This window comes from Cervus elaphus, chromosome 19 (assembly GCF_910594005.1).
Source record: "Cervus elaphus chromosome 19, mCerEla1.1, whole genome shotgun sequence".
NCBI lineage: Eukaryota > Metazoa > Chordata > Mammalia > Artiodactyla > Cervidae > Cervus > Cervus elaphus.
The window spans coordinates 57,062,172-57,084,434 of record NC_057833.1 but is presented as its reverse complement, the minus strand read 5'-3'; the positions used below and the strand labels follow the sequence as shown (position 1 = coordinate 57,084,434).

The 22,263-nt window shown below is 38.6% G+C and overlaps 1 protein-coding gene across 1 annotated transcript; it reads left to right on the top strand.

Annotated features, from left to right (window-relative positions):
- Window positions 1–5,996: 5,996 nt before the first annotated feature.
- LOC122675224 (keratin-associated protein 12-2-like) lies at window positions 5,997–6,314 on the top strand. The gene has a single exon (XM_043873653.1). It carries the CDS (start codon window positions 5,997–5,999, stop codon window positions 6,312–6,314), a length of 318 nt encoding a protein of 105 aa, XP_043729588.1.
- Window positions 6,315–22,263: the final 15,949 nt, after the last annotated feature.

Sequence of the window (22,263 nt, the reverse complement as noted above, 5' to 3'; positions counted from 1 at the left end):
TACCGACCTGGGGAGTTCATCTTTTAGTGTCAGTTACCACCTTCCATTGATAATTTTTCTTAGTTCTCTTAACGTTTGCGTAACCGCTTCTTTGAGCGCTGCTGTGCTCTGTTTCATTGTTTGTTCTTTGTCGCCACTTCTCTTGCTCTTTTAGTTGGGAGTGGTTCCTCTGCTTTTTCATTTTACTTAGCTTTATCTCTACGAATGTAGGAGAAAATAATCTACTGTGGTTTTGAAGGAGTGTTTTTATGTGAGATTGTCCCTGTGAATCTCCACTTTCTGTGTCCACAGCCTTTGGTAAGAAGGTTGATTTTGATACACCAGCCATATTTTTCCTCAGAGTGTCCTGGCCATTATGGCTGATGTTGGGGGATTTACAGCCTTTTCAGAATGTGAGGCAGGTCTTCCCCTCTGCTCTGTAGTGTCACCTCTTTCTCAAGGATGGGGTTTGCTCCCCAGTTGGAGTAGGAGCTCTTCCTGTCAGGCTCCGTCAGGCTCCATCGCTCTTTAGTGCATGCCCTGCCACAAAGGAGGTGGCTGCTCACAGAGGACCTACGCTTTCCCTGTGTAGACGCGCGGAGCTCTACTCAGAAGCAGCCCACGGTCCCGTCCCTTCCCCTGGTACGTTTGTCCCAGATCTAGTACAGTGCTTTGGTTTAAAGTAGACTGAGGCTGGGGCTTGGAGTGCTGTGACTGCAGGAAATGGGGTGGCTGTGCTGCCACCAGAGCCCGACACTGTCTCTGTGGTGGATTTCTCCCAGGACCTGTCTCAGATCTCGAACAAGTGTTGGTGTGGAGTGGGCTGAGCCAAAGTGCTCTTGGTGGGAGACAAACCCCTGCATGCTCCTGAGACTGACGACAGTGTTCACCACCACCCTACCAAGAGTACACCTCAGGCCATCTAGTACATTGTGTGTAACTGTTGTTGTTCGGTCGCTCAGTTGTGTCGAACTCTTTGCAACCCCATGGACTGCAGCATGCCAGGCATCCCTGTCCCTCACCATCTCCCAGAGTTTGCCCAAGTTCATATCCACTGCATCAGTGATGCCATCCAGCCATCTCATTCTCTTATGTCTTCTTCTCCTTCTGCCTTCAATCTTTCCCAGCATCACAGACTTTTCCAATGAGTTGGCTGTTTACATCAAGTGACCAAAATACTGGAGCTTCAGTTTTAGCATCAGTCCTTCCAATGAGTATTCAGGGTTCATTTCCTTTAAGATTGACTGGTTTGATCTCCTTGCTGTCCAAGGGATTCTCAGGAGTCTTCTCCAGCACCACAGTTTGAAGGCATCAGTTCTGTGGTGTTCTGCCTTCTTTACGGTCCAGTTCTCCCAACCCTATGTGACCACTGGGAAGACCATAGCCTTGACTATACGGACCTTTGGCTAAGATCAAGTGTAGTATTTGTGTGTGTGTAACTAGAACTTGTCTTTTTCCAGGGCTGCTTGGCCCAGATCCTGCATCAGTCTGTGTTGTGGGATGAGTGGGTTTAGGGAGTTCACCTCATTCATATAGGGGAGTGCAGGTGGGTGGCAATTTCCAATACAAAGTGCTGTCTCTCTGCCCTGATCATTGGCAAGGCAGCATGTGCCTACTCCTAAGGAGTCAAGTCTGGGCCTCTTCAGCCCTCTCTCTGTCCCAGCAGTCCTCCCAGGGGCTCTTTTCCTTTATATAGGACCCTAGGACTTGAGTGACCAGACTGTGATTCCATCTGCTTGCTCCCCAGGGCAAGTGTCTGTCCATGTGTACTCTTCTTTTCAGTTCCCTCCCAGGGATGCACCAATTCTTTGGTACTAAGCTTTCTTTATAGTCCAACTCTCACATCCATACATGACTACTGGAAAAACCAAAGCTTTGACTAGACAGACCTTTGTTGGCAAAGTAATGTCTGTGCTTTTTAATATGCTGTCTAGGTTGGTGTATAGAAATGCAACAGATTGATGTGTTTTTATTTTGTCTCCTGCAACTTTATCAAATTCATTGATGAGCACTAGTAGTTTTCTGGTAGCATCTTTAGGATTTTCTGTGTACAGTATCATGTCATTTGCAAACAGTGACAGTTTTACTTCCTTTCCAATTTAGATTCTCTTTATTTCTTTTTCCTCTCTAATTGCCATGCCTAGGACTTTCAAAATTGTGTTGAATAAAAGTGATGAGAGTAGACATCTTTGTCTTATTCTAGACCTTAGTGCAAATGCTTTCAGCCTTTCATATTAAGTATGTTAGCTGTAGGCCTGTAATATATGGCCTTGATTATGTTGACATAGGTTCCCTCTATGCCCATTTTCTGGAGAGTATTTTTTATCATAAATGAGTGGTGAATTTTGTCAAAAGACTTTTCTGTATCTAGTGAGATGATCATATGGTTTTTATTCTTTAATTTGTTGATGTGGTGTTTCACATAGATTTATTTGGATATTCTGAAAAATCCTTGCATCCCTGGGATAAATCCCATTTGATCACAGTGTAGGATCCTTTTAATGTAGTTTTGGATTCAATTTGCTAGTATTTTGTTGAGGATTTGTGTGTGTGTGTGTGTGGTCATCAGTGATATAAACTTGTTATTTTCTATTTTGTATTATTTTTGTCTGGTTTTGGTAGCAGGGTTATGGTGGCCTCATAAAATGGGTTAGGTAGTGTTCCTTTTGCAATTTTTTGAAACAGTTTTAGAAGGATAGGTGTTAACTCTTCTCTAAACATTTGGTATAATTTACCTCTGGAGCCCTCTGGTACTGGACCTTTGTTTGTTTTTAAATCACATTTTCAGTTTCACTGCTTGTGATTGATGTGTTCATATTTTCTGTTTCTTCCCGGTTCAGTATTTGGAGATTGTACCTTCTAAAAATGTGTCCATTTCTTTTAGGTTGTCTATTTCATTGGCATATATAGTTGCTTGTAGTAGTCTCTGATGATCCTTTGTATTTTTGTGGCATATTTTTAATTTCTAATTTTATTGATTTGAGCCCTCTTCCTTTTTCTCTTGGCTAAAGATATATCAGTTTTTTTTATCTTCTCAAAGAAGATCAGTGAAATTAAAAGCTGGGTTTTCTATCATTTTTTTCATTGCTACTAATTTCTGGTCTGATCTTTATGATTTCTTCTGCTACTTTGGGTTTTGCTTTTTTCTTTCTCTAGTTCTTTAGGTGGAAGGTTAGCTTGATTGTTTGTGATTTTTGTTGTTTGCTGAGGTATGATTGTATCGCTTTGAACTTCCCTCTTAGAACTACCTTTGCCATATCCCATAGGTTTTGGATTGTTGTTCTTTCATCTTCATTTGTCTCTAGGTATTTTTTTATTTCCTCTTTGATTTCTCCAGTGATCCATTGGTTGTTTAGTAGCATATGGTTTAGCCTCCATGTCTTTATGTTTTTTACTTTTTTCTTATAGTTGGTTTCTAATCTCACAGCGTTGTGGTCAGAGAAGATGCTTGATATGATTTCAGTTTTCTTACAGCTTCCCTTGTGGCTCAGTTGGTAAAGAATTTGCCTACAGTGTAGGGACCAGGGTTTGATGCCTGGGCCAGGAAGATCCCCTGGAGAAAGGAAATGGCAACCCACTCCAGTATTCTTGCCTGGGAAATCCCATGGACAGAGGAGCCTGGTGGGCTACAATCCATGGAATCTCAAAGAGCTGGACACTACTGAGCAACTTAACACTTTCTTAAATTTACCAAGGCTTACTAGTGACCTAGTAAGCATGTGATCTACCCTGGAGAATGTTCCTTATCACTTGAGAATAATGTATTCTGGTGCTTTCTGATGGGTTGCTCTATACATGTCAATTAAGTTCTGGTGTAGTATGTCATTTCAGGCCTGTGTTTCCTTATTGATTTTTCTGTTTGGATGATCTGTCCATTGATGAAAGTGGAATGTTAATATCCCCCACTGTTGCTGTTTCACTGTCAATTTCTTCTTTTATAGGTGTTTGATTTGCCATATATATTGAGGTGCTCCTAATTTGGGGGCATATATATTTACAGTTGTTCTCTTTTTTTCTTGGATTGATCCATTGATTATCCTGTGGTTTTCTTTTTTGTCTCTTATAACAGTTTTTATTTTAAAGTCTATTTTGTCTGATATGAATATTGCTACTCCAACTTTCTTTTGATTTCCACCTTCAAGGAATACCTTTTCCATTTGCTAACTTTCAGTCCATCTGTGTCCCTAAATCTTGCAGACAGTATATATGAGTCTTGTTTTTGTATTCATTCAACAAGTCTGTGTCTTTTGGTTGGGGCATTTAATACATTTACACTTAAAATTATTGATATATATTTTCTTATTGCCACTTTGTTTAGTAATGGGGATTTATTTTTGTAAGAACTTTTTTTGTTCCCTTTTATGTTCTCTTGTGATTTGATGACTAAGTTTACTATTGGGTTTGGATTCCTTTTTATGTTCTGTGTGTGTATTCTAGCTTTTTGGTGTGTGGTTACCATGAGGTTTTGATATAACTGTCTGTTTGTACACAAGATTGCTTTTTAAGTTGTTAGTCTTTTCATTTCAAATGCATTTCCAGTATCCTACATTTGTATTCTCCTCTTCCCACACTTGCTGGTTCTGCTATCATATTTGTATGTGATTTCCTACCTATATTGTATGTTTGCCTTTACTGGTGAGCTTTTCCATTTGTAATTTTCCTGTTCCTAGTTGTGGGCTTTTCTTTTCTACCTAGAAGTTCCTTTAGCATTATTTGCAAAGCTGGTCTGGTGGTGCTGAATTCTCTTAGCTTTTGCTTCTCTGTAAAGCTTTTGACATCTCTGTCAAATCTGAATCTAAGTCTTGCTGGTAGAGTATTCTTGGTTGTAGGTTCTTCCCTGAAATATATGGTGCCACTCTCTCCTGGCCTGCATAATTTCTGCTAAGAAATCAGCTGATAACCATATGGGAGTCCCCTTGTATGTTATTTGCTGCTATTCCCTTGTTGCTTTCAATATTTTTTCTTTGTCTTTAATTTTTGTCTATTTGATTGCTGTATGTCTCACTGTGTTCCTTCTTGGATTTTTCTTGCCTGCCACACTCTGTACTTCCTGGACTTGGATGACTGTTTCTTTCCCCATATTAGGAAAGTTTGTAGCTATTATCTCAGGTTCTTTCTTCCTCTCTTGGAGTCTATAGTGCAAATATTCATGTATTTAATTTTGTCCAGGAGATCTCTTAGACTGTCTTCATTTCTTTTCATTTTTCTTTGTTCTTTCCCACAGTAGTGATTTTCACCATTATGTCTTCCAGATCATTTATCCCTTCTTCTGCCTCATTCTATTGATTCTTTTTAGTGTATTTTTTATTTCAGTTATTGTTCATCTCTGTTTTTCTTTAATCCTTCTAGGTCACTGTTAAACATGTCTTTTATACTCTTGATCTATACCACCATCTTTTTCTGAGATCTTTGGTCATCTTTATTACCATTACACTGAGGACTTCCTTGGTGGCTCAGCGGTTAAGAATCTACCTGCAATGCAGGAGACACAGGAGACACGGGTTCAGTCCTTGGGCTGGGAAGATCCACTGGAAGATGGCATGGCAACCCACTCTATTATTCTTGCCTGGAGAATCCCATGGACAGAAGAGCCTGGTGGGCTACAGTCCACAGGGTGGCAAAGAGTTGGACATGACTGAAACGATGAAGCATGCACACCATTACTCTAAGTTGTTTTACAGGTAGATTGCCAGTCACCGAATTGTTCTTTTGGGGTTTTATGTTTTTCCTTCATCTGGGACACATTCCTCTGCTCTGTTAATTTGTCTTAACTTTCTATGATTGCATTTTCCATTCTTCAGTCTGCAGGGTTGTAGTTCTTGCTTCTGCTGTCTGCCCCTGGTGAATGAGACTTGTGTAGGTTTTCTGGTGGAGTCGGGGGGGACTGGTGCCTGCCCCTTGGTGGGTAGAACTGGGTCTTGTCCTCTGGTGGTCAGGGCCATGTCAGGGCATGTTTTTAACTGGCAGCTGTATGCTTAGGAAGACTTCAAACAGCCTGTCTGATAATGGGTGGGGCTATGTCCCTTCCCTCTTGGTGTTTGGCCAGAGTTGTCCCAGCACTGGAGCTTAATGGGCAGGGCCAAGTATTTGTGAAAAAATTGTGGCCTCCAGGAGGGCTCATGCCAGTGAGTGTTCCCCAGAGCTGCTCCATGTCTTTGAGTATTCCCCAGAGCTGCTCCATGTCTTTGAGTATTCCCCAGAGCTGCTCCATGCCAGTGAGTGTTCCCCAGAGCTACTCCATGTCTTTGAGCATTCCCCAGAGCTATCAGTGTCTTTGCCCCTACAGTGAGTCACAACCACCTCCTGGCTGCCAACCCTCCACTACCAGCAAGTAAATCTGGCTCAGGCTCTTCTGAAGTCATTGCTGTTTTCCCTGAGTCCTGGTGTACACATGACCTTGTGTTTGGCCTCTAGGAGTGTAGTTTCCATTTACTCCAGTCTTGTGGAATTCCTATGAATCAGCCCAACTGGCATTCAAAGCCAAATTCTCTGGGGGTTTCTCCTCTTAGTCCTGGACCCCCAGGCTGGGGAGTCTGACATGGGTCACTGAACTTTCATTTCTGTGGGGAGAAGTTCTGTGATATAATTATTTTTCAGACCTGGTGGATATGGGATTTGACTTTATCATGATTGCACCCCCTCCTACCATCTAGTTGTGGTTTCTCGTCTTTGGATGTAGGATACTTCTTTTGTAGGTTTCACCATTTTTTGGTCAGTGGTTGTTTAGCAGTTATTTGTGATTTTGGTGTTTTTGTAAAGAGAGGTTAGCTCGTGTACTTCTACCCTACCATCTTCAAGACAGTAAATATTTTTTACTTTGTCGGCCATAGTGCCTTTGACCCAGTTATTCAGTTCTGTTGTGGCAGCATGATCAGCCATGGACAAATATGTAAATAAAACTATAGTTGTGTCTAATAAAAGTATTTACAAAGAGAGGTAGTGGGCTGTATTTGGCCCATGGGCTGTATTTTGCTTTCTCCTGTCTAAAGCAGATGATAATGGATCAGATTTTAACAGCAGTCTCATTATTTCATTTTCTGCCAATAAAAAGAACCAGGAAAATGAATCCTTTACATTTTAGCAAAGTGAATAAATAACTAATTTAGTTCAGACATATCGTTTTACATAAAGAAATGTGGTATTTGGTTTCACAGCTTATCTGTATGATAGCATACAGTGATCCATGATTATGAGATTGTGATCTCATAATCCATGATTATGACATTGTCAGCTAACTTCAAAAAATTTAGCAAGAAAAGCAACGATGAACACTATAATACTTTCTAAAAATATTTGAACTTTTTGCTGAGTTTCTTAAGTCTTAAAGTAATTAAGGATAAAATTACAAAATTCAATAAAATTGTAAACTAAAATGTGTGTATTTCTGACATAATTGGCTTTCCTATTCATCAGATATTGTACCAGGTCAGATACTGTGAGATTGCAAATAATGACAGATTGTTTTGTTAGGTAATTGTTAAAAATTTTAATTTAAAACTTTACATCTGGCATAGGGAAAAGCTCCTATCTTCAGTGGTTTTGCAGAATGAATATATCATTGTACTCCAAAGTTGGAAGTGTCCTTAAAGTAATGGAAACTAAAGACAACCTTGTCTAGAGGTCTTTTTGTACAACTGCTTTCATTGAGGTTTTTCTTTTATAGAGTGGGAATGGAAGCATTAAGGCAGTGTATCTGCTTGATACTTTGTGGAAGAATTTGTTCCACTGGCCCATAAAGAACCACAGACATGCTTAGTTGCTATGCTAATCCAATTTGCTAGCTCAGAAGGAAGCTTCTCATTATTTTATAAAAAGAAAAATAGTCATTATAAAGTCATGACTCTAAAATCAGCTAAATGTCAGGTACTCTGTTAGGCACTGTAGAAAGCATTTCAGCCTTGGCTACAAGGTGACAAAAGCAGATGAAAAGCTGAGGACAGTTGTTTATCTATGAGCAGGAAACTTTCTGTTTGGTACAAGTTAACATAAGCACTATTCAATAAAACTAAGGAAAAGCCATCACATCTTCTTATGGTTAGTCTAAGGTCTCACCCATTGATGTTAGTCACAAAATTATAGACATTACTACATCAACCTCAGCTTAAGTCACTTTTTAAAAAATACTTTTCAAAGGACTTTCAACTTATTTTCAAAATACTGTGATAGGCAGTGCATCCTATAATTGTTGATAAATAAGTTCAACTTATCATTCACAGCAAACTTGCTTTTTGATCTTGTTTTTTTATGAGTTAAAAATATTAAATATGGAAAAAATAAGCAAAACTTGATAACTCTTAAACTGTACTTAAACTTGCCCTTCATTTTTCCTTCCTTTTAATATTTCTGTATTTTATAGTCATTTATATTTGATTTATGTTTCTCTTAATAGAGGAAGAACTTATAGATTTTAGCTAGAGTAGAGGGAAAGGATTGTGATTGATTGAAGATCAGGAAGTGTGAGTATAAGATGTAAGCTCTGCTATTAACAGGTAGTGTCACCTCAGCTGTCTGGGCCCTGGGTTTTTTATCTGTAAAATGAAACTTAATGACTTATAGGGAGACTTACACTTCAGAGTGATATGAAATGCTTTTGATATTGCAATCCCTGAGGTCTCACATGGAGTAAACATACTAAAAAAAGTTAAAGTAGTCTCTCTGTGTATCTCTCCATTTCTGTCTCTCTGACACACTATGTCCTATAGTAGAATCTGCAGGAATTCAGTTATCCTACCTCTAATAGAGCTTGTGCCACACGTAATGCCAAATTTTGGGGGTCCTAGATTTATATGCATATTACAGAATACTCAACAATTGATAGATGATAGCTGGGGTCTATACATAGTTGATGGATGAATACATAGACTTTGATAGAAGTGGGGAGGGAAGAAATAGAAAACAGGGAAGGTCAAAGAGATTGTTAAACTTTGGATACTACACCTCTTCCACCTATGATGCTACATAAATAGCAACCTCTCCATGATGACTCTTTAGTTGCTCCAAACACTGCTGCTTTAAATTTAGGACTTAATGTAGGGCTAGATAGTATGGATGTGAGAGTTGGACTGTGAAGAAAGCTGAGCACCGAAAAGTTGATGCTTTTGAACTGTGGTGTTGGAGAAAACTCTTGAGAGTCCCTTGGACTGCAAGGAGATCCAACCAGTCCATCCTAAAGGAGATCAGTCCTGAGTGTCACCTCATGCGAAGAGTTGACTCATTGGAAAAGACCCTGATGCTGGGAGGGATTGGGGGCAGGAGTAGAAGGGGACAACAGAGGATGAGATGGCTGGATGGCATCATTGACTCGATGGACATGAGTTTGGGTAGACTCCGGGAGTTGGTGATGGACAGGGAGGCCTGGCGTGCTGCGATTCATGGGGTTGCAAAGAGTCGGACACAACTGAGCAACTGAACTAAACTGAGATAGTTGAAGCCAGAAAGCTAATCTGTTATTAATATTACTAAGACTGTGTGTCTAGAATAATTTCTGGCTGTGCTGTTGGAACAGGCTTCACTGGTGGCTCAGATGATAAAGCATCTGACTGCAAGTCAGGAGTCTCAGGTTCAATCCCTGGGTCAGGAAGATACCTTGGAGAAGGAAATGGCAACTCACTCGAGTATTCTTGCCTGGGAGATCCCATGGATGGAGGAGCCTGGCGGGCTACAGTCCATGGGGTTTCAAGAGTCAGATACAGCTTAGCAACTAAACCACCACCACCATGCTATTGGTACATAGAGAAAAAGAGAAAGGTTATTCTGTTATGTAAACTAATGTCAATGTGTAGGATAAGCATAGAATCTCTTGGTACATTTTCCATTTCTTAGTTGTTGGCCCTGATGATCAATTAGAATGATGATGCACCAAGAAAACTGAATGAAAACTAAAATTGGAATGAGGTGCAGCAAACATAGTAAATATTTATAATTTGTTCTCTGTGAGTTCTTAGGGGAACATGGATGTGATAAAGTGAAAGTTGCTCAGTCATATTGAGTTCTTTGCGAACCCATGGACTAGTCCATGGAATTCTCCAGGCCAGAATACTGGAGTTACAGGTAGCCTTTCCCTTCTCCAGGGGATCTTCCCAACCCAGGGATCGAACCCAGGTCTCCCGCATTGCAGGCAGATTCTTTACCAGCTGAGCCATCTCAGAGCAAAAAACAAACAAACAAACAAACAAACAAAAAAAACACTTCTTAGAGACTCTGGCAAAAAGAATTTTCTGTAAAAGGAAAAACAACAACAACACAGAGTTAGAATAGCTCTTTTTAACTAGTGAAACCATGACTAGTAGGGGTGAGAAACAGTGGGAACCTGCCTGATTGAATCTACCTCACATTTGTGAAATCTAGTTGCAAAAGAAACAAAGTATCTGAAACTCTTGAAGAGAATCCTCATTTAGACATTAACATTTCTCTCAAGTAGGAAATGCTTTTCCTATAATATAGATCTCTCTTTGGCTATGCTATACTTTTATTATCATAATCTAATAGAGTAGCACTGTTATCTCATCAGTGATGCACTGTGAGATATTCTACTGCATTCTGAGTATACTTCCAAAGTTTCAGTCTGTAACATTTGTATAGTTTGGGTCCTAAATTGTATATATATATATATATGTATATATACACACATACACACATACTGTGTGTGTATATATATATACACACACACACATACACACATACTGTGGCAAACAAACAGGTGTAGCTAATTGTGTCTAGATTAGAAGACCAGGGTAGGGGGCAGTTAATTTTCCACAGAGATCCCAAACCTCCCCACCTAGTATGATAAAGGGTGTTTATAGTTGTTTGATCTATTTATTTAACTTGGTTCATTTTCTTGTGTTCTTTTTTTTTCTTCCTTATTATTATTCTTTATACCATGCAGTTTTCTAATGGTTGCACAGTCATCTGGAAAATATGATGAAAGGGGGAAAAAGCTCCTGCCACATCAAAGGTAAATGAGGTTAAACTACCCCAAGGAAACAAAATAATAAAATCATGTACTAGGTAAGCCCTTGAAAGACACTAATTTTTGAAGGCCATTGCCCTTCAATCCAAATTACACCTAAATCATTCTAGACTAGTAATATGATTTTGAAAGCCTTAGTAGGAAAAAAAAAAAAAAAAACAGAGGCTTACAACCACGTCAAGTGTGTAACATTTTTAGAAAATGATAATATATTTCAGCATGGTAACAAGCCATGGTGTCAAGACAGTCTTCCTTATGTTCAGCTCAATTCTGACAGTGTTGTTTTCATGTTCTTTCTTAGTAAAGCCAGGGTATATTTAGAATTAATGCTTTGGCTATATGTGGTTTTTTCAGTGTCTCCTATCATATAGGAGCAGAGAAGTCAGAGAAGACTTGTTTCACCCTTTCAGATACATAACAGAAGGCATTCAATGCCTTAAGAAGAAGAAAAGGTATTGGAACCTTGGGTTTCTTGACTCTTTACCTTCTCAATGGGAGTCTGAAAAATCAAGGGTTCTGTTCCTCAACATAACCGTGGTTCATAGGCTTTGTGAAGGGTTACCTCCTGTCAGATTTTTGGATCCTGGGCTCTGAGGTATCTCATGAAGAACTGATATTTTAGTTCATAATAATTATCGGGAGTCAAATAAAGGGGAAAAAATTAGACCCTTTATATTAGGAACTTTCAAAAAAACTTTGTTTTAGACCAATTGACTTATTGAAAGGTCATAGTTAATTCCAATGCCATCCTTTGAGAAACAGTTATATTACTGGATTGATTATATTTTGAGAACCAAGATACAGAGTTTGTATCTTATTTCTCTAGTGTCAACTGTTTTTGTAATAGTTCTAGTAGTTTCATGTTAGTTTCATCATTATATATGCTAGTAGTTATCCCACAACCTTCTTCATGTACCACTTCTCTCTTCATTCTATTCTTAATCAGATAATGTCATCAGCTTTTAGGCTTTTGTTGTTTAGTCGCCTCAGTCGTGTGTGACTCTCTGTGACCCCGTGGACTGTAGCCCACCAGGCTCCTCTGTCCATGGGATTTTCCAGACAAGGGTACTGGAGTGGATTGCCATTTCCTACTCCTTTTAGGCTTTAAATGCTACCTAGTGAATCCCAAATGTATACGTCAGCACAACACCTCTTCCCTTATCTGGACTCTTCTAGCTGTCTCCTGTCATCTCTACATGAGACAAGTGTTTCAAAATCAGTGTGTCCCAGACAGAACTCATTTCAACCCCTGACACCATTCAACCTGATCCTTCCAATCTCAGTAAATAGCATTTCTGTTATCCTAGTTGCTTATGCTAAAAAACATGGGAAAATTCTTGAGTCCTGTTTCTTTTTACACCTTATGTTCAACCAATGCACAAAATGTTGTCCTTTCCCTCAAAGTATATCCCCCAAACTGGCCACTTCTTACAACTACCATAGCTACAAACCTTGTCCTAGACATTCTCTCATTTGTCTGGATTATTGTGAATTCCCTAGCCCAGAGTCTGTTTTGTATTCAACAACCAGAGTTTAAAAATATGTCAAGTCTCAGCACTCTGTTTAAAAATACCCACTAGTTTCCCATTTCAGACAAAAATCCCGTGTTATTCACCTCCTACTTACCTTTCTCTGACTTCATTTCCTATTAATTTTCTTCTACTTAATCCCTTTCAATACACACTGGCCTCTTTGCTAGTCACTGCCTTCTGCCTCAAGGCAGTTTTACCCACTATTTTCTCTCTCAGGAAAACTTCCCAGGTTATCTTGAAGGGCGTATTTCTTTACTTTCTTTCGAGCTCAACTCATGTAACTCATCAAAAATCCTTCCCTGAACGTCTTATTTTAGATATGCTGTCCCTTCACTAGCTCCCTGATCACACTTTTATTTTTATTCAAAACACTTTTACACTACATGTGATTTTATTTAGAGTTCATAAACTCTTTTAAGACATATTTTTTAATTTGCTTACTACTGTGTCCACAGCACCTACAGCAACACTTGAATGAGTGAAATGTTTTATGTGAGATTTTCTCAGGTGCATTATCTCTAAAACAGAAATGGCTATTTTCTGGGCTGTAGTTACTACAAAGCATTCTGTAAAATTATTAGCTAATTTATCAGGACAAAGCAATTCAAGCAACAAATGGATAACATCGACTAAGCTAATAATTTTACAGAATTCTAAACTTGTAATTTTGGAAGTTTGGAGAAGTTTAAAAGTTGGCAAGGATTCTTTATTGCATGCACTGGTGAAGTAATTTGACTTGTACATTCATTCACTATTTGACAAATGTTTCCTAAGTCTCATTCATACAAAATGACCTGCTCTGGAATAATGTGAAGTTGATTCAAAGATCAATCAGGATGGCAGAGTATGAAGACATGGAAATCACTTCCCCTGAGGGATACATCAAAAATGCACCTACGTGTGCAACAATTCTCAGTGAAAAGTAACTGGAAACTGGCAGAAAAACTCCTCTACAACCAAGGCTGTAAGAAAGATCCACATGTAATTGGGTAAGGGTGGTGAAAAACAATCTGGTCAGAAAGGGAGAATACACGGGTGGGGAGTGAGTGGTGAGGCTACAGATCGGGTGCTCTGGTCCTGGGGTCTTGTACAGGGCATTTGAGCCCCCTTGGCTGGTTAAAGGACATTTGGGAGTAACAGGAGAGCTGTGGGAAGCCTGGACTTCTCTCATAAGGAGTCTGCATATGTTGGCTTGCCCTCAAGGCGAGGCAGAGAGGCAGGATTGAGGACTGCTCCACTGTTTGCCAGGTTCACTGCATGTGCCTCAGTGTGCATGCCAGGCCAAGCTGAGTGAAAACTCTAGCCCCACTTATTCCACAGCAGAACATAGCAGTGGATCGAGAGCTGCCATGACCAGGGAGAAGACTTTACCTTGGGACACAGAGGTTACCCTGTCCTGAGGTGGAGCCTGGGTAGGCTAGTAGCAGCTTTGGTTGGCACTTACTCAGGCAGCACATTGAAAGCAGCCCAGATCTCTGACAGAAGCTGCTCCCCGTAGCTCACACATGGTACATACTACGAGTCCACACATCCCACACCCCACCTCCACAACAGGGCAAGGGTGGCTGGAGGCAGTGATTGACAGAGGAACAAAGACTTGGACCCAAGGCTGCATCTGAGGGGAATGAGGGGAGCAATTGCTGGTACTTGAACAGGCAGCACACAGGAGACAGCTCAGACCTGTCTGAAGCCAACACGAGCTGTGAGCACCTGTACCAACCTCCTACCCCTTGCTTCTTTACTCCCCCACTCCCAGGTCCTGGTCCTGGGAGAGGAGAAAACACACCCTTGAAGGGAACAGTGCCAGCTCAGAGCTTCTACTCTAGCAACTTGGGACCAAACCCTGCCTCTGATAGGGTGTTGACAGCCACTGAGAAGAGGGTAGGTCCTGCCTTAATCCAACTCTAGCCCCATCTTTTCCCAAAGTGATAGTTGCCAGCTCACCCTGAGGAAAGTGGTGACTTGTGTTCATGTCACATCTCTCTCTCCCATCAAAGGCATTGGGCACACACAGTCTACACAGGGGTGCTCCCACATAAAAACATCTTTTAAGATCACAATAGGTAGTTATTTTACCTAAACGTATAGAGGCAGAAAAAGTTAAGCAAATGAAAAGGCAGAGGAACTGGTCTCAATCAAAAGAGCAAGAGAAAAGTCATGAAAAATAATGAAACAGGAATAAACAACTTACTAGATAAAGAATCCAAAGAATTGGTAATATGAATGTTAGCTGAATTAGGAAAAAGAATAGATGAACACAATGAGAATTTTAACAAGGAACTAAGAAAGACTCAATCAAAAATTCAGAATTCAATAGCTGAAAGAAAAAAAAAAACACACTGGAAGAAATGAATAGCGGCCTAAATGATTCAGAAGAACTCAGAGTGATCTGAATGATATAGAATAATGGAAACCACCTAATTGTCAAGAAGGAGAAAAGCCTGTTTAAATGATAATAGTTAAAGAGATTTCTGAGATAACATTAAGCATGCCAATATTTGCATTATAAGAGTCCCAGAAGAAGGGAGAAGGGGATCAAAAGTATATTGGAGGAAATTATGGCTGAAAACTTCTTAGCCTAAAGAAGGAAACAGATATCCAGGTGTAGAAGCACAGAGGGTCCCAAACAGACCCACACCAAGACACATTATAATTAAAATGGCAAAAGTTAAAAACAAGGAATCATATACAGTCTAATTCATATTAAGATGTCAGCTTGGAAACTGAAGCTAAAAGTCTTTTCTCCTAGGTTTAGAAACAAGAATATTCACTCTTGCCACTTCTACTTAACATAATATTGGGAATCCTAGCCACCTAAGTATTTGCAGGTGACACGGTGCTATATACAGAAAACTCTCAAGTATCCAACACACACACACACACACATAAAATATATATATATATCTCCACCAAAAAATATATATTTATAAATTTTATTATATATAAATATATATATATATCCACCAAAATACATATATATGTATAAGAATGAATAAATTGATTCAGTAAAGTTGTAGGATACAAGATTAATCTACAGAAATATGTTGCTTTTCTATGAAGTAATGTACTATCAAAAAATATATTTTTTTATAACTCCAATTTAAATCACACACCTAAAAAGAATAAAATACCTAAGAATAAACTTAACCAAGGAAAGGAAAGACCTATACTCTGAAAACTATAAAACATTTAGGAAGGAGACTGAAGATGATACAAAGAGATAGAAAGATGTCCTGTGCTCTTGGATTAGAAAAATTAATATTATTAAAGTGGTCATAAATAACTCAAAGCACTCTGCAGATTTACTGCAATACTATCAAAATGCCCATGACATTTTTCATGGAACTAGAAAGAATAAACCGTAATTTATATGGAACCACAAAAAGACCCAATATTGACAGAACAATCTTGACAAAAAAGAGCAAAGCTGAAGTTATTACCCTCTCTGACTTTAGAGTATACTACAAAGCTATAGTTGTCAAAACAGCATGATGCACAAAAATAAACATAGTTCAATGAAGAGAATAGAGAGCCACAAAATAAAGCCACACTTCTGTGGTCAATTAATCTGCAACAAAGGAGTCAAGTATATACAGTGGAGAAGACTGTCTCTTCAATAAGTGGTGCTGGAAAACTACATATTAAACTATGATATTAAAACATTTCCTCACATCATGTACAAAAATAAACTCAAAGTGGATTAAAGACCTAAATGTGATACCTGAAACCATGGTACTCCTAGAAGAGAACACAGGCAGAACATTCTTTGATGTAAATTGTAGCAATATTTTTTTGCATCAGTCTTCTAAAGCAAAAGAAATAAAAGCAAAAATAAACAAATGGGACCTAATTAAACTTAAATGCTTTTGCATAGCAAAGAAAACCATCAACAAAATGAAAAGATAACTTGTGAAATGGGAGAATATTTTTGCAATATGACCAACAAGGAATTAACATCCAAAATATATAAGCAGCTCATACAAATCAATATAAAAACAACAAACTCAGTGCAAAAATGGTCAGAAGATCCAAATAGAAATGTTTCCAAAAAAACATACAGATAGCTAATAGGCATGTGAAAAGATGTTCAACATCACTAATCATTAGAAAACTGCAAATCAAAATGAGAGATCATCTCACACCTGTGAAAATGGCTATCATCAAAAAGTCTATAGACAAATGTTGTTGAGGATATGGAGTGAAGGGAATCCTCATACTCTGTAGTTGAGAATGTAAAAGTTGTGCACCCACTATGGAAAACAGTATAGAGGTTTTCTTTAAAAAACTAGAAATAGAACTACCATATGATCCAACAGTTCCAATCCTGGATATTTATCTGGAAGAAAAAAATGAAAACAAAATTTGAAAAGATACACCTACTCCAGTGTTCCTAGCAGCACTATCATACAGTAGCTAAGATGAAGAAGCAACTCAAGTGTCCTTCAACAAATGAATGGATAAGGAAGATGTGGCATATATATACAATGGAATATACTCAGAGCAAGACAAATACTGTATGCTGCTGCTGCTGCTAAGTCACATCAGTCATGTCCAACTCTGTGCAACCCCATAGATGGCAGCCCACCAGGCTCCTCCGTCCCTGGGATTCTCCAGGCAAGAATACTGGAGTGGGTTGCCGTTTCCTTCTCCAGGGCATGAAAGTGAAAGTGAAGTCGCTCAGTCGTGTCCGACTCTTCGCAACCCCATGGACTGTAGCCCTCCAGGCTCCTCCATCCATGGGATTCTCCAGGCAAGAGTACTGGAATCAATTGCCATTGCCTCCTCTGAATACTGTATGATATCACTAATATATGGAACCTAAAAAATAAATACATAGAGAAAAATAGAAACAGATTCATAGATACAGAAAACAAATTAGTGGTAACCAGTGGGAAGAGGGACAGGGAGAAGGGAATGAGAGGGTATGGAATTAAGAAATACAAACTACTAAGTAAAAGATAGATAAGCAATAAGGATATATGGTATAACATGGGGAATTATAGTCATTATTTTATAATAACTTTTAGTTTATTATAATCTGTAAAAATACTGAATCACTATTCTATACATCTGAAACTGTATTTCAATATATTACATAATTTATAATAGGAAAAAATTAGTTGATTTAGAATTTGCCCTCAGCTTATTCATCTAAAACAAAGGTTGTGATTTATAGTAACCTGCTTCCAATTCACAGTGGCTACTTATGTTCTAGACATTCCCAATGCAAATTGGCACTCTAGAAATAATGAAAACCCAATGTATTTCATTAGAAAATAATACCAAGAATAAAATTATTAAGCAATTGGAATTCAGAACTGCCTGAAAACCCAAACCTTATTATGCTCTTTGCCTAGACTTCTAGAATGACATTCCTTAAAATTGCTTAGTATTTCCATTTATCATTTTACTGACCAAAACCTGAGAGTTGTATCAAATACATAATACACAGAATATTACTGTTGGTAACCTTTTTACAAATGATCATGTTATATAACTTTATTTTAATTGGAAGTTGACTACCATACCTTTAGAAACTTCCAAACCCAGGGATGATGAACTGTTTGTTCAATTTGCTATTGTACTATAGGACATCAATATGAAAATTACATTACTTAGAAATGATTCAACTGTGACGATGTAGGAATTTATATTTCAAAATTAGAAATCAAACTGTAATTAAGATTGCAGAAGTAGGCCAAGTAATCTTGAATTGTAAACATAAAGACATATATATTACTTTAGAAATGGAAATCACATCTAATAAATATTGAAGTGAACCATTTAGAGAGATGAGACCACTGAAACATACTACATGGCCATTAAAATAAGATAAATATTTATTAAATGCACTAATTTATTAGGCTGTGTTGAACTAAACAAATATAATTTGATATCTTATTTTTTTAGGCTTATTTAATGACAGCTGTATCATATCTCATTCTGATACAGGCTTCATTAAATCTGAAGTCTTGGATTTGAACAGGGATATCATATGTTCCCTTCAGTTTTTAATCTCTTTGAAATATCAGTTTGATTCTTGAGAAGGCTCTGAAAGTCACAGACTGAAGTCTCCTGATTATCAGTGAGGCTGTTCTGCCAGTACTGGCCAGAGAACATAACCTGTCATGAGCAATATAAACCTCTATAAGGGCAGAGATCTTTGTTATTACCAAGTACCTAGAATACTGCATGGCATTGCAAGGCACATGGTGAGGACTCAATATTTATGTCTGTATCTGAGTTACCCCTTAATTTATTCACTTGTAAAATTAAGTGATTTACTTATATAAAAATTTCCTTAAATGGGATCCTAAGAGTCAACAGATATTAAAAGGTATTATCTATGTCTCAGATATGTTTAGGAATCAGGGGGTTAAACAAAATTAGTAGGATTTCTTTACTGAAAGAATTTTATATGCAAATATGCAAGAGAAGAAAAGCATATGTAACAGTTCTCAAACCTTTCTTTTTCCTATAAAGCTTCTATAAAAATCATAATACATAAATTACCACACTTCCTCTCATTGACTGGCTTATGAAAGTGGTCTCTGCTCATTGTTCAGTATTGCTCCATTTCAGAAGTACTAATCATATTCTTTCTTACTTCCTCTACAGCTACCTGGATTACATAGCAAAAGAAGGCCACTTCATTTCTGCTGTTGCTCTGTTCCTACTAACATGGACAAATTAAAGCTGAGATTTGAAACATTTCTTGAAGTAAATTTAATGCAAAACTTCATGAAAAGCAATGGGCTTAATGCTCCATGTCTTATAAGCATTGTCTGGATGGCTAGCCCTGCTCCTTAGTTTTCTTACCCTCTAAGAAGTGTGTCCACAACTCAGAAATAATCTAACGTTGGGAAAAATAAAAGACCTAGTCTCAGTGTAGGTTGTTCTTAAGTTTCTAATGACATCTGGGAAATCTATTCATAAGACGCTAAACAGGTATCTACAGGTATCTCTTAGTTGATGTAGGTTTTTCTGAGTAACCAACTTTGATGCCTAGATGCAAGTCATTTCTGTTCCAATATTTATCTTCTTTGGGTTCCTGGGAAATCTCTTCTGTGATAATGTAGGAAATTTCTGGAAGTGTTGGAACCCAGGATCATTCTCTCCTCAGACCTTGATTTCTGAAGAGTTCTAGATTTTTCTTTCTCTTCTCTCATTTTGTAATGAGCTGTCCGTCAGTACGCTCACCTGACTCCCTAAACATGGGGGCTTTATTGAGACTGTTGGTTCTATAGTGAGTCTGAGTAAAAAATTATGACTCTACCATTTACTCCTTGACAACTAATTTCTTGACCTCAATTCCTTCTTTTGGAGGGGACAATGACATTTTTTTAACCTCAAAATTATTGTGAGGATTAAGCAATGAATGGCATTAGGGGGCTAAGTGGTGAGTTTAGCCCTCAAATAAGGTTTTCAGTGCATGTTTGTTATTAATGCAATCCTGTATAACAGTCCTCCTACTCCCTAACATCATGCTGCCCTCCATCCCCAGGGAACCTGCACTCATTTAACCTGCTTCTTTCTAAGATTCTAAATGATACTGACCTGCCTAAATTAAATAAGCAACTGTTGTTTCTCCAATAACATTTAGCTATAGTGTTTTCCATATATAAGCAAACTGACAGCTTTGGTACCTACTAAACAGAGCACATTTCAGATGTGTGAAAAGGAGGATTTCTGGGGTAGGGAGATCAGAGAGGATAGTAAGTGTTGAGAAGTACTGAATTTTCCTCACTGGTGGTTTGTTCTGATTAGTCACCACTTAATTCTTCAGCAGTATATTTCTAGTCTATAAACTCTTATTTTTCTATGTCTGTATGACACGTCTAATCTGCAGTAGCATAGCTGATTCTCCCCCCTGCCCCCCCCCCCCACTTTTTCCCCTGCCATATTAGCAAGTGATAGCCAAACAATTAATCACAGCTAGACTACGGTGCTCTGAACAAGCTGTCAAAGAAGCTAAAATAACTAGACCAACTAAGACACAATCTGCTTATTTTCAGTTGTCTGAGCATGGCCTGAATCTCTCACTTCATTCAATTCTGGGTTAACTCTTACTCTCCTGGAATTTAGTTTTCCTGTTTTTCCTGAATAATTAGGGGACAGTGACAGAAACAGGGATATAAAAAGTTAAGCACGATTACTTGCCACAGTTGTATGGCAGACGCGTAGAAGACATGACAGCTGGTTGTGTCCAAGGGCAGCAAACAAAGAATGGACTAGCACTGTCCCTCAGACTCCTGATCAAAACTTTCTAGGTACATTAATGAAATGTCTGGCGTAAGTATTCAGTATGTCAGCACATCATCCTTCCCTTTATTATTTTTTTTCTTTTCCCAGGAGAAAACAAAGGAGAGCTTGCTCATCTCCACAGGGATCATGCATGACAAATTTTATTCAAAAAGGTAAATTTACAAGGAAAATGTGTGACACCAAATGTGTAGAGAGACTTGGAAAGTAAGCAGCCAAAACTGTAACAAGTAGCTAACAAGCAGCAACTTTCTAATGAGTACAGCCAACCACAGCGACAAAAGTAGATGGGGACTGGGCTGAAAATGGAATGGTATTCAGGTTAGCAAGGATAGAAGAATCCTGGGCTTCCCTGGAGGTTCAGTGGCAAAGAATCTGCCAGGGCAGGAGACATGGGTTCAATCCCTGTTTGGGAAGATCCCACATGCCACAGAGCAACTAAGCCTATGTGCCAAGAAAAGTGGATGGCACTAATGGTAAAGAACCTGTTTGCCAATGCAGGAGACATAAGAGATGCAGGTTTGGTCCCTGGGTCAGGAAGATCCCCTGGAGGAGGAAATGGCAACCCACTCCAGTATTCTTGCCTGGAGAATCCCATGGACAGAGGGGCCTGGCAGGCTACAGTCCATGGGGTGGCACAGAGTCAGACATGACTGAAGAGACTAGCATGAATACACACACACACACACACACACACACACACACATAAAACAGTAATCCTAATCCTAATTTATAGTTAATCCCAATTCAAAAGTAGGAAGCTTTTCTACTAGCAAATGGACTAAATAATGTTCCTTTCTCAGAGTCTTTTCATAGTGAGAAGCCACCATGGTCATAGGAGTCAGAGACATTGCCTTATCAGTGTCATCAAAGATATTGTTTCATACATTATCCTCCGCCCACTTTAGGAGTATCCATGAAGAAGCTTTTTTCAGAATAATGTTCTTCCTGCTATAATGGTTTATTTTATCCTTGTCATGTTTGGAATCTCATTTTTATGTGTGTGTGTGTATATGTTCATTTTATTTTGGCTTTTGCAGGAAACTCCCTCAGAGACAAGGATTCAAGTAAAAGCAGTATATTTGGGAAGGACAAGCAATACTAGCAAAGAAGTGGTGACGTAATACAGAAAATGGAAGGACATGAAAATCTATCAGAGTGAGCTGCTAAAATTTAATCTCACAGAGAAACTCTGGGAAAGGATAAATACACATGCCTTTGAACAGTCACTCCCAAGTGGTAACAGGGTAGAGATATTTATATACCAACTATGGCCAGTCTTTGGTTGAGCTGCTCTGGGATGTTACTTTCTCCACACTTCTGTCTGCTTTCTGAAGTTCTGGGGAAGAATCCTAGGCACAGATGTAGGCAAGGTCACCTAAATGCTGGCTGCAACATACAAAAAGGGTTGACAATAGGGGCAAAGTGCTAATAGCATCTATTACAGTGTTACTGGTTTGGTTTTGTGTTTCATTTCAGTATTGACATCTATAGAGTACCAAATAAAAAGCAGGCCCATAT